A 17,217-nucleotide genomic window follows, 5' to 3' on the forward strand; every position below is an offset into this window, starting at 1 on the left:
CATACACATTCTAAGCACACACAGACACACAAAACTCATCAATGCACACAAATGCAAAAAAAAAAAAATGCACATGGAAAGAGAATCATATGCACAAATTGGCACACCATTCACATAAAACCCATATCTATACATACATACACTGCTAGCTGCACATATGTACACATACACACATAAAACCCATACATACACACAAATGCAAAAGAAAAGCATCTCTTTCCAAGCATGCACATGAAAGAGAACCATATGCACAGATTGGCACATGCACACCATTCATATAAAAAATGATATCCATACATAAAGATACACAGCTACCTACACATACATACATACATACACACACACGCTAGGTACACACAAAACCCATACACCTATACATACACACACATGCAAAAAAACAAAACAAAAACATGCACATAGAAAGAGAACCATATGCACAGATTGGCACATGCACACCATTCATATAAAAAACGATATCCATACATAAAGATACACAGCTACCTACACATACATACATACATACACACACGCTAGGTACACACAAAACCCATACACCTATACATACACACACATGCAAAAAACAAAACAAAAACATGCACATAGAAAGAGAACCATAGGCACAGATTGGCACATGCACACCATTCCCATAAAACCCATATCCATCCATACATACACAGCTAGATACACGCACACACACACACACACACACACACACACACACACATATGCACACAGAAGATTCTTAACTCATTTCACACAGATGAAAAGCAAATTATCAGAAATGGCCCCTCGGCTGCTCGTCTCCCTCCTTATCCCCCACATCCCATAATGAGTTTATTTGTTTAACTCCCCGAATTAAACGCCGCTTCTAGTGCGGGTCTGGTAATATCACTCTCATCATGTCGAGAACATTTTCCTGCAGAGACCCATCTGAATAAGAGAAGGTCCCCGCGCTGAACTCAATCAGGGAAGCGTAATGTGCTGGGTAATAGAGGTGGCTGATAGATCTGGAGGCTAAGAGCTCTTTACCTAATGATGGGATATGGATAATGCTCCTCCTGCACGTCCTGATGTGATTCCAGTTGGATGCCAGATGCTAAAAAATCAAGGGAAGAGCAATGAGTGAGAGAGGCAGTCTGGAACACACTTATCGGAGAGGGCGAGGGGGGTCTTAAGCTTCCTTCCTTCATCCTGCCGTACGGTTAATCCAAGCTTAAATTATATTAATTGATTTAATTATATGCTTTAAAAACATCTCCGCACCCCCCCCCTCCCCAATTAATTTAATTAGGCGGCTGCATGATGCGGCTGGTGAGGGGAGATTAAGGCCGTACTCGCTTTAATTAAAAGAATATGAATTAACACGGAAAGTGTGGGGTGGGGGTAGGTGGGAGGTAAAGCAAATATAAATGAAATGGTGCGCACTAATTAAAAGGCCGTGTTAAATACTTCTTGACAGAGCAATGACAGCGCAGAGGTGTTTAATCCCCCTGTAAGTGAGGAAAGAGGTTTGATTGTGAAATGTACACAGGCCGTGCAATCTGTGCTTCCCCCGCACAATACCAGACACAGATACTCTTACTGCATCAGAGGGACGACTAAGAGGGACGGAACTCTGGAAGCTGCGCCCCAAAAAAACGACTGGGAGGGGACGAAGGACTAGTCACCAGTAGTCTTGGATGGAGGTGGAGGCACGCTCAGGTTAAGAAGAAGTTTACTGAAATTGACAGTTCACGGGTGATAAGTAAATCCAACACGTTTCGGGGGAAATGCCTCCTCCTTCATCAGTGCTGCGATAGTGGCTGTGGTTGGAACTGACCTGGAGCCAGGAATCAGCTACAAGTACGGCCCTTTAGATGTCATCAGATAGTAGTAGTAGTGTCAGGACTTGGATCATCTGCTGGTGGCCCTATGCTTCCCAGAGGGGAAGTTTGTAGTTCCAGTGTCCGCCAGCAGGTGTCTCCCAGCAGCCAGCAGATCCCAGTAATCAGCACCACCTGGTGCTGGCTGCTGAGAGAGTATTTAGTCCCTCCTCTGCTGTTACATCTTGCTCTAGTGCAGACTTTTTCAACCAGGGTGCCTTGTGGGTTCTTCAGGGATGCCTTGAAAGAAAATGCCTAATATTTGCCCTAAATTGCCCCAAAATTGTGTACCAGCAAATTAATCTGCCTGCCTTTTTTGATACACAAAGCCACAGATTTTCACTGTGCAGCATTACAGCCTTGGGCATTGTATTGAAATCACTGGTTGAAAAGGAGTACTCAATAAAAGGTGCTCAATAGCACTGGCACACCATGTTTGTTTGATGTCCCCCCCCCCCCCCCCTCTGCTCCTCTACATCAGCACTAACAACAAGGCCTGGGGAATGCCCAAGAAAAAAACAAGCCTAATTACCACCAGCTCGCAGACAACCAAATTAACCTGTCTAACAGTACATTAAAAACAGGGGTTTAGTCTGCAAGCATTTGCAAACTCATGCGTAAGCCACAGAGCCTCGTAAAGGCACCCTGGTATCTGTGGTCCTTTCTACATCAGCACTAGGTACATGTTAGCCGTGTAGGGCAGAGAAAATTAGGCAAAAGAAAAGTTGGCATTTGCGGTCCATCAAAACCCAGAAGTCAGCTGCCATTGCCTGGCCAATGTGCTGTGGGTGAGAGATTCCCCACCTTGCAGTTGCACATATACAAAGTGGCAGGGATGCGTGTGACATCATCGACCTAATAGGGCCACGTGCCCATATAAGGTCAACGATGTCACAAGCAGCCCTGCCCCTTTGTGTACATGAGCTGTGGAGTGGGGAATCTCCCGCCTGCAGATCATTGGTCCAGCAATGACAGCTAACTTCTGGGTTCGGACAAACTTGGGTTTGGACCAAACCAAAGTTCATCACTAGTCACCAGTATTCCATAGCAGAGGGAGGAGGGCAGAGGGCGAAACACTAGAACTGGTGTCAGTCATACACCCCTGTAATTGGCGATCACAGTGATCAGTCAGTGACCTGTGTTTTTTTCTTCTTTGTAAAATATTAATAAAACCAGGTACTTGCTCCCCCTTCCCCCCCAAAAAGTGGCAAATGTGGCAGTAGAGGGGGAGGTAGAAACAAGCGGAGCTTAACCTTTAGGGTGGAACTCCGCTTTAAGCTTTGACAAAACATGGAAGCCAATTGGTTTCTATGCAGATTTTGCATGCTCTGGTTTTAGGTAATCAACCCCAAATCATTTTATGGACATACTAAGTGAGGTAAGTGGCTCAATGGTCTCCTTTTTTTGTCTAGTAGCAGAACACAGATAAAGAATAGGTACTGACCTTTGCTCTGGATCGGAAGTTCTGTAAATGGTGGTCTCTGGATTCCAGCAACATCTTACGTACTCTGGATTTTTGCACATACAGCAGCCAGGCAATGGCGATGACACCAGCAGCCCATCGTTGCCGACGGTGGGCGAGGTATGCCACCCTGTCTTTATACCCTCGCCATGTGGTTTGGATCTTCAGAGCAGCTGCTGACCTCCCTTCTCTTCCCTTGTACCGCTGCCCGGGCTGGTTCAAGAATGTGTGAACCCAGGATCTGTTCTCCAACACAGACAGCAGCTGAGATATTGAAGGAGCCTTACCCAACTCCACATCCAACGTAGCTATCTTCATCCTCTCTCCATTTACCACTGCAGCAGGAACAGCGTAATCCTGGAGTAACCTTAGTAAGCTCTCCAGAAAAGTCATAAAACTACCCCAGCTAAGACAGTAATGCTGCTTAAAGGCCAAAAAGTCCATCGCCTTGAGATCTATTACACCGTTGTAGATGGTAAAAGACTGACCAGTGGGAGCACTGATGGCAGTCAACTCCCAAGGATCCTGTTGGAAGAAAATAGTAAGACAAGCATGAGTATGGTTAACAAAATTGAACACAATACACTTTTTAAACAGAAGCTGGAGTCCTCTTGTAGACTACAAAAACACAACTTCATTGCTTATTGGCAAGCAGATGCAAAACTGCTAGGGAGGTAGTAAGACCAAAAGCCCAGCTGTGCATAGCCTCTAGGCACATGGTTATTATCTTTGGGGTCAATCTTGGCATATCTGTTAATATGTGGGAAGTATTTGAAATACATCAGGACTTTGGTGTCGATTGTACTGAACAAAAAAATATGCAGATTGTCCTTTCTCATCACACCACATACACATCTGCTACTGCCCTGAGGGACAGAACAAGTGAGATGACCTGAGACGAAAAAGATGTCTGAGTAGAATGTACATATGTACCTGTGATACCGGAGATTCGCTTGCCTTTCTTTCTTGGTTTGTCACACCGGCTGATGTCCTTGTAGTTTGGTTGGAAACGTTGTGACGCGCTGAAGAATACGGCGTTTCCATTCCATTGCCATATAGCCGGGACTCCAACTGGTCTTGGTTTGCTTGGTGTGAATCCTCTTCTGACAGCTTGATGTGGCCTTTTCCTATATAATATGTTATTATATTGTAAGAAAACAAACAATGGGGTTGATTTACTAAAACTGGAGTGTGCAAAATCTGGTACAGTTGTGCATGGTAGCCAATCAGCTTCTAACTTCAGCTTGTTCTATTAAGCTTTGACAAAAAAAATAATGGAAGCTGGTTTCCCTGCAGAGCTGCACCAGATTTTGCACTCTCTCTCGTTTTAGTTTTAGTAAATCAACCCTAGTATCTTTAAAGGGGTTGTAAAGGTTCATTTTTTATTTTCTACATAAGTTCCTTTAAGCTAGTGCATTGTTGGTTCACTTACCTTTTCCTTCAATTTCCCTTCTAAATGTTTTTTTTCTTTGTCTGAATTTTTCACTTCCTGTTCCTCCTCAGTAAGGCCGCGTACACACGGGCGGACTGTTCGCTCAACTTTGTCCGCTGAACAGTGTTTCGGCGGACAGTCCGCTCGTGTGTGGGCTTTCAGCGGACAGTTTCAGCGGACAGTCTGACGAACAAAGTTTTTCGGAAATTCCGAAAAACTGTCCGCTGAAACTTGGTTTGAGCGGACAGTCCGCCTGTGTGTAGGCTTGTTCGTCAAACTAAGTCTCGCGCATGCTCAGAAAGAATTTACACGCCGAAGATTGCATTGCAGTGTATAGGACGTCGTTTTCTAGTCCCGTCGTACGTGCCGTTCACGTCATCGCGCACGGTTTCAGCGGACTGTTCGTTCGTCGTGTGTGGGCAAGTCCGTCCATGCTAATTTTGAGCGGACTGTCCGCTGAAACTGTTTGACGAACAAAGTTGAGCGAACAGTCCCCGCGTGTGTACGCGGCCTAAGCTGTTCAGTAAGCTGTTCTGGCTGACTAACCACCACTCAGATGATGGTGTGAAGTTTACTGAGGAGAAACAGGAAGTGAGATATTCAGACAAAGAAAAAAAACATTTAGAAGGGAAATCGAAGGAAAGCTTCTAACTTCAGCTTGTTCTATTAAGCTTTGACAAAAAAAAAAAAAATGGAAGCTGGTTTCCCTGCAGAGCTGCACCAGATTTTGCATTCTCTCTCGTTTTAGTAAATCAACCCCAGTATCTTTAAAGGGGTTGTAAAGGTTCATTTTTTATTTTCTACATAAGTTCCTTTAAGCTAGTGCATTGTTGGTTCACTTACCTTTTCCTTCAATTTCCCTTCTAAATGTTTTTTTTCTTTGTCTGAATATCTCACTTCCTGTTTCTCCTCAGTAAACTTCACACCATCATCTGAGTGGTGGTTAGTCAGCCAGAACAGCTTACTGAACAGCTTACTGAGGAGGAACAGGAAGTGAGAAATTCAGACAAAGAAAACAAAGAAAAAAAACATTTAGAAGGGAAATCGAAGGAAAAGATAAGTGAACCAAAAATGCACTAGCTTAAAGGAACCTATTTAGAAAATAAAAAATAAACCTTTACAACCCCTTTAAGTTCATTGATGATCTAGAGCAGTCTTCCTCAACCTTTTCACCCCAGAGGAACCCTCAAGAATAATGTTTATGTTTCAGGGAGCCCCTGCTATAAATCATTTATTGGGGTAAAATAGGAAGACTGCCCCTTACATTGGTGAAGAATGCACCACTTACAATGGTGGTCACAATAAAAAGATCATTGGTATTATGCCCCTGGACATGGCACCATCAGATGGAAGGTCAGTCAACCATTGCTCAAGGAACCCCTGAAAAACTTTGCAGGAACCCTAGTGATCCACAGAACCATGATACCATGGTTGAGAATGGCTGATCTAGTGTATGAGCCAAATATTGCATCATTGCCAACAACAACAACATAGAAAAGCATCTTAGCTTCTGACTGGCATGTCTACTGGCAACTTAAAGTGTATGTATGTATATATATATATATATATATATATATATATATATATATATATATATATACATATACATATATACATATACATACACACACACTTTTGTTTTTCTACAGATAAACACATTAGTACATGACAAAAGATTCCCAGAGCACTATATGTTAGCTAAAGAAACATCACAGTAAATCCAGATTGCTTTGATCCCTCATCACAGGATTTGATTGACAGCTGCAAAAGCCTTGAGACTTTAGAACCACCCATCATTTTCTCTGTTAGACGGGTGTTTATAGTAACGGGAAAAAAGTATTTGATCCACTGCTGATTTTGTATGTTTGCCCACTGATAGAGAAATGATCAGTCTAAAATTTTAATGGTAGGTTTATTTCAAAAAAGTTACAAATTGATTTGCATTTTATTGAGTGAAATAAGCATTTGATCCCCTAATAATCAGCAAGATTTCTGGCTTCCAGATGTCTTTTATACAGGTAACGAGCTGAGATTAGGAGTGCTCTCTTAAAAGAGAAGTATGGGTTTGGGTTTTTTTTCCCAGTCATATTAACCTAGGTGGATGCTGCATCAGTCCCCCTGTCGCCTCTTCACTGAGAACCAAGCCTTCGAACATCGCTGATAGCTCAGTTCTCACAAATCCCCGAGCGAAGAGAGCTGCCGCCTGTCAGTCGGCAGCTCCCCTGCTCTGCTCCTCCACAATCATTGGAGCACTGAGCTGTGGAAGGGCAGGGAGCGGCCAGTCCAGGCACCTGGCGCATGCAGACTTCCAAAGTCGGTGTGACGCGGTGCCTGGACTAATCCTGGTGACGTCGGCAGAGAGTGGACTTCAGACCGCTCTCTGCTGAAAATGGGTCACAGGAGTGCAAAGCGAATTGCACTGCTGTGACCCTTAGGAGAAGCCCAGCCAAACGAGCTCAGCCTGGACTTCTCCTTTAAAGGGAGTGCTCCTAATCTCAGCTTGTTACCTATATAAAAGACACCTGTCCACAGAAGCAATCAGATTGCAATCTCTCCACCATGGCCAAAACCAAAGAGCTGTCTAAGGATGTCAGGGATTGTAGACCTACACAAGGCTGGAATGGGCTACAAGACCATCGTCAAGCAGCTTGGTGAGAGGGTGACAACAGTTGGTGTGATTATTTGCAAATGGAAGAAACAAATAACTGTCCTCGGTCTGGGGCTCCATGCAAGGTCTCACCTCGTGGAGTTTCAATGATTATGAGAATGCTGAGGAATCAGCCCAGAACTACACTGGTTTTTTTGTCAATGATCTCAAGGCAACTGGAACCACTAACCAAGAAAACAATTGGTAACACACTACACCGCGAAGGACTGAAATCTTGCAGCGCCTGCAAGGTCCTCCTGCTCAAGAAAGTACATGTACAGGCCCGTCTGAAGTTTGCTAATGGACATCTGAATGATTCAGAGGAGAACTGGGGGAAAGTGTTGTGGACAGATGAGACCAAAAGCAAGCTCTTTGGCATCAACTCAACTCGTCGTGTTTGGAGGAGGAGGAATGCTGCCTATGGCCCCAAGAACACATCCCCACCGTCATACATGGAGGGGGAAACATTATGCTTTGGGGTGTTTTTCTGCTAAGGGGAGAGAACAACTTCACTGCATCAAAGGGACAATGGACGGGGCCATGAACCATCAAATCTCAGGTGAGAACCTCCTTCCCCCAGCCAGGGCATTAAAAATGGGTCACGGATGGGTATTCCAGCATGACAATGACCCAAAACGCATGGCCAAGGCAACAAAGGAGTGGCTCAAGAAGAAGCACATTAAGGTCCTGGAGTGACCTAGCCAGTCTCCAGACCTTAATCCCATAGAAAATATGTGGAGGGAGCTGAAGGTTCGAGTTATTAAACGTCAGCCTCGAAACTTTAATGACTTGGAGAAGATCTGCAAAGAGGACAAAATCCCTCCTGAGATGTGTGCAAACTACAAGAAATGTCTGACCTCTGTGATTGCCAACAAGGGTTTTGCCACCAAGTCATGTTTTGCAAAGGGGTCAAATACTTATTTCACTCATTAAAATGTAAATAAATGTATAACTTTTTTAACCACTTGCAGATCGGACCAATTTGCTGGTCAAAGACCAGACCACTTTTTGCGATTCGGCACTGCGTCGCTTTAACTGACAATTGCGCGGTCGTGCGACGTGGCTCCCAAACAAAATTGACGTCCTTTTTTTCCCACAAATAGAGCTTTCTTTTGGTGGTATTTGATCACCCCTGCGGTTTTTATTTTTTGCGCTATAACCAAAAATAGAGCGACAATTTTGAAAAAAACGCATTATTTTTTACTTTTTGTTATAATAAATATCCCCCAAAAATATATATAAAAACATTTTTTTCCCTCAGTTTAGGCCGATACGTATTCTTCTACATATTTTTGGTAAAAAAAAAATCGGAATAAGCGATTATTGATTGGTTTGCGCAAAAGTTATAGCGTTTACAAAATAGGGATAGTTTCATAGCATTTTTATTAATAATTTTTTATTATTTTTTTTTTACTAGTAATGGCGGCGATCAGCGATTTTTATTGTGACTGCGACATTGTGGGGGACCTATCGGACATTTTTGGGACCATTGTCATTTATACAATAATCACTGCTATATAAATGCAGTGATTCCTGTGTAAATGACACTGGCAGTGAAAGGGTTAACCAGTGGGTGGCAGTGTAGGGGTTAAGTGTTCCTAGGGGTGTGTTACTAACTGTGGGGGGGTTGGGCTTTCATTTAGTGAACACTGATCTCTGCTCCAATCACATGGAGCAGAGATCAGCGTCACTAGTTGCTAGGCAGAATGGAGAAATGTTGTTTACACAGCATTTCCTCCATTCGGCCACTCCGTGAGACGATCGCGGGGATGCCCGCGGCGATCGAGTCCGCGGGTCCCGCGACCGGACTCACGGGGGTCCCGACCAGCGCGGGAGCGCGCCGCCGGCGGCGCGCTCCCTATCGCAGGGCGGCATTGAATATTGGACGTACCTGTACGCCAATATGCCTGCCCGTGCCATTCTGTCGACGTACATCGTCGTGCGCTGGTCGGGAAGTGGTTAAATGCTTTTTTATGGGTTTTTTTTGTTGTTGTTATTCTGTCTCTCACTGTTAAAATAAACCATTAAAATTATAGACTGATCAATTCTTCGGCAGTGGGCAAACGTAGAAAATCAGCAGGGGTTCAAATACTTTTTTTTCTCACTGTATAATGGCAGCTCATTGGCTAAATAGCAGAAACACCTCACTAATCATGATGTAATCTTTCAGTCATGGGCAAGTGCTTGTGACTTAACAGCTTGATGATATCTCATACTATGAGATGAAGAAATCTGGCATCAAAGCTGCAGATAACAGGACAATTAGTCTCCATTATGAAACCGTTATGGCTGCCAAACCAGCTGCTGACAAAGGGCTGTGCTTGCAATCACAATAGAAAAAAAATACCATTATAGGTCCAGTTAACAAGTCTATTGTTGTTGTCAATCAAGTCCTGAGAAAACGGGGCACTCTTGTCCCCCCCCCCCCAATGCATTGGCTACCTTTTGGATTGTCCCCCTGACTTTTATTGGAATAAAGTTGTATCTGGACCTCTCAGCAGTGGTGTGGCGCTTCAATTTCGATTTTTGTTCCATTATGAATTCATCTCCTACATCAGTTGCATTACGATGGTAAAATAACTGCATAGAACCAACATGGCATGAGCTGGGATGCCCTTTAACCACTTCCATATCGGGCCTATTTTGGCACTTCTCTCCTACATGTAAAAATAATAATTTTTTTTGCTAGAAAATCACTCAAAACCTCAAAACCTAATAGATTACATAGATTACACCTAAAAGATTACATATGCTTTTTTTAGCAGACACCCTAGGACAGGGATATGCATGTAGCGGGCCTCCAGCCGTTGTAAAACTACAAGTCCCATCATGCCCCTGCCTCTGGGTGTCATGCTTGTGGCTGTCAGAGTCTTTCTATGCCTCATGGGACTTGTAGTTCTGAAACAGCTGGAAGTCCGCTAATCGCATATCCCTGCCCTAGGGAATAAAATGGCGGTCATTGCAAATTTTTATCTTGTGCGGTATTTGCGCAATCATTTTTCAAATGCCTTAAAAATCTCCATAGGCGACACTGAAAATTTTTACAGGTTACCAGTTTAGAGTTACAGAGGAGGTCTAGTGCTAGAATTGTTGCACACGCTCTAACGCACGTGCCGATACCCCACATGTGTGATTTGAGCGGCGTTTACATATGTGGGCAGGACTTACGTGCGTGTTCGCTTCCGAACGCGAGCTACCGGGGACAGGGGCGTTTTACATTTTTTATATTTTACTAATTTTTTTATATTTTTACACTTTTTTTACATTTTTTTTTTTGATCACTTTTATTCCTATTACAAGGAATGTAAACATCCCTTGTAATAGGAATCTATTATGACAAGTCCTCTTTAATAGACCTGTCTTAATAAGACCCCACATCTCTCCTCCAGGCTGGAAAGCATGAGATCGGGGAAAAAAATTCACCGATTTCATGCTGACAGCCACGATCCCGGCTTTGTTTACTTCTGGGAACCCAGGCGTGACGTCATAACGTTGCACCCGGCCCTCCGACAGTCATAGAGATGACTGGTGATCATCTGGTGACCATCGGCTCTGGCCAATTCTTTCTCTGGGCCCCCGATGGCACGGGAGAGCCCGGAGAAGAACCGGATGGCGGCGGGGGGTGTCCCCTCCCATCGCCTATAAAAATGATCAAGCGGCGGAACTGCCGATATGATCGCTCTTATCGTGCACAGAATCACCGGCTGGAAAGAATGATATTTGAATGATGCCTGTACTGCAGGCATCATTCATATAGCCCTACACAAAGTTAAGGACGTCATATGATGCCCTAAGGTATTGAAGGGATTCCAGCTGATGATATGTTGATTTGTAATTACCAATTTAATGCAACTTAAAAAGAAATAAACTTAGAACTATAAAAGAAAGCTGCAATCGTGTAACGCACTAACAGTATTAAGCTGCAGACACACCATGAGATATTAATCATGGTTAATTGGATATCTATACATAAAGTGCCGCGCTAATAGATAAATAAATAAAAAGTCTTAAAGTGAAAGTGATTAAAAAAATATACAGTTCATCCGGAAAGTATTCATAGCGCTTCACTTTTTCCACATTTTGTTATGTTGCAGCCTTACTACAAAATGGATTAAATTCTTTCTCTTAAAATACTACAAACAATCCCCCATAATGACAATGTTAAAGAAGTATGTTTGAAATCTTTGTAAATTTATTTAAAAAAAAAAATGAAAAAATCCCATGTACATAAGTATTTACAGTCTTTGCCATGACACTCAAAATTGATCTCAGGTTCCTCCTGTTTCCACTGATCATCCTTGAGATGTTTCTACAACTTGATTGGAGGCCACCTGTGGTAAATTCAATTGATTGGACATGATTTGGAAAGGCACACACCTATCTATAGAAGGTCCCACAGTTAACAGTGCATGTCAGAGCACAAACCAAGCCATGAAGTCCAAGGAATTGTCTGTAGACCTCCGAGACAGGATTGTATGGAGGCACAGATCTGGGGAAGGGTGCAGAAAGATTTCTGAAGGTCCCAATGAGGACAGTGGCCTCCATCATCTGTAAATGGAAGAAGTTTGGAATCACCAGGACTCTTTCTAAAGCAGACCGCCTGACCAAACTGAGCGATCGGGGAAGAAAGGCCTTAGTCGGGGAGGTGACCAAGAACCCGATGGTCACTATGACAGATCTCTGGTGTTTCTCTGTGGAGAGAGGAGAACCTTCCAGAGGAAAAAACATCTCTAAATCATTCCACTAATCAGGACTTTATGGTAGAGTGGCCAGACGAAAGCCCCTCCTCAGTAAAAGGCACATGACAGCCCACCTGGAGTTTACCAAAAGGCACCTGAAGGACTTTCAGACCATGAGAAACAAAATTCTCTGGTCTGACGAAAGAAAGATTGAACTCTTTGGCCTGACTTGCAAGCATTATGTCTGGAGGAAACCAGGCACAGCTTATCGACTGACCAATACCATTCCCTACAGTGAAGCATGGTGGTGGCAGCATCATCCCATGGGGATGTTTTTCAGCGGCAGGAACTGGGAGACTAGTCAGGATCGAGGTAAAGATGAATGCAGCAATGTACATCTTTGGAAAGATCTGAAAATGGCTGTGCACTGAAGTTCCCCATCCAACCAGATGGAGCTTGAGAGGTCCTATGACAGACCTAGCTGGGACCGAGGCTCTTGGAAGGGACTGGATGCGAGCCTCTTGCCTTGTGATTATGGGCCCTTGCATTTGGGGGAACGGTGGTTCTTTGTGAGCTGTATGCCTGGGGACCCCTGAGGTGGTGTTATTTGGATTCAGGTCCGTGCCCCCCCCCAAAGACACACAGACTCTGGATATGTAAATGCCATGTTAGCAATGTTGGGACACAAACTCTTAGATGCTAATATCATCACCTCCAGCCACCTATTGTCTTGTATAATGTAAGTAAGTCTAGTCTGGCTTAACACAGATTCTAAAGAGTGTTTCACCTATTGTTGTTTTGTTGTTTGTGCTAATTAACCTGCAATTGAATTGTTAGTGAGCTAGGAGCCGAAAAGTCTTATCCCTCAGTCAACTAGTCTGAGTGTTGATTTAGATAATTAGCTCATGCTAATTAGGTTAGGTTTTAGTCACCCCACTGTATATATTTTGTGTGAGATCTCAAATAAAGATCATTCCTGATGTCCTCCAAGACTGGTGTCGTCTAGTTCTTGGTGGTTCCTATAGCCAGATCCATTGGACTTGTGTTCCAGGACTTAGGAAGCGGTATATAGACGGAAGCACTCAATCGGAGTGTGGGATCGGTTCCGTCACAGATCCTGCAAAGAAAAATGGGAGAAACTACCCAAAAATAGGTGTGCCAAGCTTGTAGCATCATACTCAAAAAGACTTGAGGCTGTAATTGGTGCCAAAGGAGCTTCAACAAAGTATTGAGCAAAGGCTGTGAATACTTATGTACATGGGATTTTTTTCATTTTTTATTTTTAATAAATTTGCAAAGATTTTAAACAAACTTCTTTCACGTTGTCATTATGAGGGATTGTTTGTAGAATTTTGAGGGAAATAATGAGTTTAATCCATTTGGGAATAAGGCTGTAACATAACAAAATGTGGAAAAAGTGAAGTGCCGTGAATACTTTCCAGATGCACTTTATAGTGCTTCAATGAAAAACATAAAAAAAAACTTGCAACGTGTAAAAGGGTCTACCTCTCCCTTGAAACCTCCTGAGAAGAAGACCACCACCAAAGAGAATCAGATGGGCGCCTACCAGAACACAGGGACCTTCTAATGAAAGAAAAGTCAAACAAGCTGGTTGTCATATGGTTCTTTAGAACATCCATGGACATGAGTGGCACTCTATGAACTCCAGACCATTCCTCCGATACATTAGTAGTTGGAATAAGAGAAAACATACGAACCGAATAGTTTGAAACCCTTCAAAACGTTTTTTAAATGAGCAACGAGCTTGTGTCACCACATACCGGAAGTGGTGGAAAACGCCATCTTAGCTAGCCAGCAAGTTTGTTATCCATTGTGCAATTATTTTTTAACAATGTGAGTGACATTTTAAGATTTAATAAACGTTTTAAAGGGTTTTACACTATTCGGTACATATGTTTTCTCTTATGTCAACTACGGTTGTATAGGGGGAATGGCCTGGAGTTTGTAGAGTTGGTATGGTTCTCCATGTCCATGGATGTTCTGGTGTTCTGGAGAACCATATGACAACCAACTTGTTTGATCTTTCTTGTTTGATCCCCCTGTCTTGGAAAGAGCTCAACTGATTCTCTTTGATGGTGGTCTTCTTCTCAGGAGGTGGCGGTTTATTCACTGTTCAGTTATTGGTTCCAAGGCTGAAGTGGGAACTTTTTACAGCTTTCGATATCTATAGATAGCAGATATGAGCTATAAAGATCAAACTCTTCAAAGACCAAAACACACCATACCATGTACAATAATATAAAAATAAAACCTTCAGCACAATTACCTTGTGAATTAGAGGCCGCCCAACGAGACTGAGCACTACGCAGGGCCAGAGTCTGAGGCTGGATGGCGGGAGGAACCAAGGTGAGCCGAGCAGCAGGAGGAATGAGACCTCTTTGCAGTAGACTGAGGATTCCTAAAAGGACAAAATATGGCCGATTTTATATTCATACACAAATGAGGTTCTGTATGTTGCAAAACTTAGACATATTATATACAGTGAAAGCAAAAAATACTTATAAATCTTTGATATATTTTATTAAAGTGTAAAGTTTATTAAAGTGTAAATCGTGTATGATAATTAAAGTGAAATTCCTCTTAGTAACAATGGAAAGAATGGGGAGGAGCAAGTGGGGCTGCTGTTAGAAATCACGGGGCCCCATGCAGCCTACCTGACAAGGCCCCTCTCTCTTTTTTTTTTTTTTTTTGTTAACAGAAAAGTTTTTTATTTTTCTTACAACAAACAAGACAGTACAAACATACATGTATGTTACAAAGGAGCTGACATCGGGTAATTAATTACATAACATCAATATTGCATGTGCAGGGGATATCACTCTCTTCAACCTTTTAATTTTCCCCAGGATGGGGGCTGTACACAACTCTAGGTTACTAGTATATGTCAAGAATTACCTCGGGGTGGTCATAGGACAAGTATAAGTAAGTGGAAGAGTCTGGGGTGTGCCAACCTACGAGGAGCAGAACACGCCCCCTCTGCCATAGGGGCATGGGGGGGGGGACGGGAAGAAAGGCCCCCCTCTGGTCCACTTTTTACACAGGGAACTGCCCCTGGCTCCAGGGGGAGGGAGTTAAGTCGGTCCTTCCCCTGGAACCAGATAGGTCTTTGGCATTAGCGTCCACCCAGGGTGTCACCCCCTGCGATGGGTCAGCCGCACGCGTCGACCCAATTTGACCATACTTTATGATATTTCTGAGGACAATTTCTGCTCTCATATGTAATGCGGTATAATGGCAACACACTATTTATCGATTTGCTTCCACTTGAGGAGTATTTCCCTTCTAGCATAGAATAGTGAGTAGGTGAGACATAGCTTAACATAACAATCTCCTTCGATGTCTTCTAGGTGACTCAGTAGCAGAGTTTGGGGATCTAACGGTATTGTGACACCACCTACCATGCCCAGGGTGTCCGCCACCGCAGTCCAGAACGGGAGCAATTTGGGACAGGACCAGACCATGTGAAAGAAAGTTCCCATTCCTACCTCGCATCTAGTACAGTTGGGACTAAGACCAGGGTAGATGCCTGCCAATCTTTGCGGTGTGTAATATGCCCTATGTATGAATTTTAATTGTACAAATCTATCCTTAGCTGCAATCATAGATGGGATAAATGTAGCTACACACTCCTCCCATTCCTCCTCTCCCAGAGAGGGAATATCTGTCTGCCATTTAGCCATGAATTTTTTGTTTTTAACTTCATGAGCTCCCGTTAAGTGGAGGTATAGGGAGGAAAGAGGGTTTTCTAGCATCCCGGAGATCAGGAGGTGCTCTATTGGATCTGGCTCAAGCGTGATTTGGGACGGGAATTGGGCTTTAAGGGCGTGTTGCAGTTGCCAGTATCTGAAAAGGAAATGTCTTGGTAGATTGTGTGTTTGTTGCAAATCTCGGAATGGGGCTATGACCCCGCGTGGGATAACCTGTTTTAATGTCACGATACCCCTTTTGGCCCAACTTGCCAGATCTGGGATGGTGGATAGATGAGGGAGCATGGGATTGGCCCAGAGAGGGGTGTGAGGTGAGATGTGTGATTGTTTCAATAGGGCTGCCCTGGAGGCTCGCCAAACCTGAATGGTTGCCTTCATAGGGCCTGTCACCGCAGGATTGGCCCTGGCCCCTCTATATGGTAAATTGGACAGTGCGGCGTATGATCCCAGGAGGGCCACCTCGAGGGTAACAGCTGGGTTTTGCCGAGGCTGCGAGAACCATCAACTCACCGTCACCAGGACTGCCGCCCAATAATACATCAGGAAATTGGGCAATGGCAGTCCTCCCTCAGATAGTGGAAGATATAGTGTGTCTCTTGCCACCCTAGGGGGTTTCCCTGCCCAGATAAAGGAGGTCGCTATGCTTTCGAGCTTGTGAAAAAAGGATTTGGGAATGCGGGTCGGGGTGTGCCTAAAGTAGTACAGAAATTTCAGTAGGTAGATCATCTTTAAAAGGTTCCCTCTTCCCACCAGGGTCAGGGGAAGAGATCTCCAGGTGGAGCATTTTTGTTGGTATTGGGTCAGTAATGGGTATACATTTTTATCCGGGTAGCCTGAAAGCTCGTTCCCTACTCTCACCCCCAGATAGGTGAATTCTTCCACCCACTTTAAGGGAGTACCCGTATCCAGCTGAGGCACCAACTGGGAGAGGGGAAAAAGGACTGACTTATTCCAGTTTATTCGGATGTCTGAAAATCTACCAAACTTATCGAACACAGCTAAAGCAGCTCGTAGGGAGTCTGTGGCATCAGCTAGATACAGGAGTAAGTCATCGGCATAAAGGGAGAGTTTCTCTTCCACTGTGCCCACCCGTATCCCTCTAACTGACACGCCCGCTCTAAGGAGGATAGCAAGGGGCTCGAGGGCTAGGGCAAACAAGGCTGGGGAAAGGGGGCAACCCTGCCTCGTTCCCCTTCCCAGCTTAAACGGCCCCGAAAGGACCCCATTGGTGCAGACTCGGGCTCGGGGTTGTGCATAAATCAGCTGGAGCCAAGTTAGGAACTTAGGCCTGAACCCAAATTTGGAAAGGGTCGACCAAAGGTAGCCCCACTCGACCGAGTCAAAGGCCTCCTCGGCGTCGAGTGAGGCCACCACCCCCGGACCACCGGCCGAGGCAATCACAATATA

General features: G+C 44.1%; 1 protein-coding gene across 1 annotated transcript in view; it reads right to left on the reverse strand.

Moving 5' to 3' along the window:
- IQCH (IQ motif containing H) overlaps positions 1–17,217 on the reverse strand; it is a 284,802-nt gene that overhangs the window by 200,187 nt on the left and 67,398 nt on the right. Inside the window, exons 7-10 of the mRNA XM_077469103.1 lie at positions 14,370–14,501; positions 4,258–4,451; positions 3,307–3,849; positions 1,030–1,096 (exon numbers count right to left, since the gene is read on the reverse strand). Coding sequence (XP_077325229.1) covers positions 1,030–1,096; positions 3,307–3,849; positions 4,258–4,451; positions 14,370–14,501 — 936 coding nt within the window. The remainder of the gene's footprint in view (positions 1–1,029; positions 1,097–3,306; positions 3,850–4,257; positions 4,452–14,369; positions 14,502–17,217) is intronic.

The sequence above is a fragment of the Lithobates pipiens genome, unplaced genomic scaffold (assembly GCF_037356315.1).
Source record: "Lithobates pipiens isolate NorthernLeopardFrog02 unplaced genomic scaffold, aLitPip1_a1.2 Scaffold_8, whole genome shotgun sequence".
Classification (NCBI taxonomy): domain Eukaryota; kingdom Metazoa; phylum Chordata; class Amphibia; order Anura; family Ranidae; genus Lithobates; species Lithobates pipiens.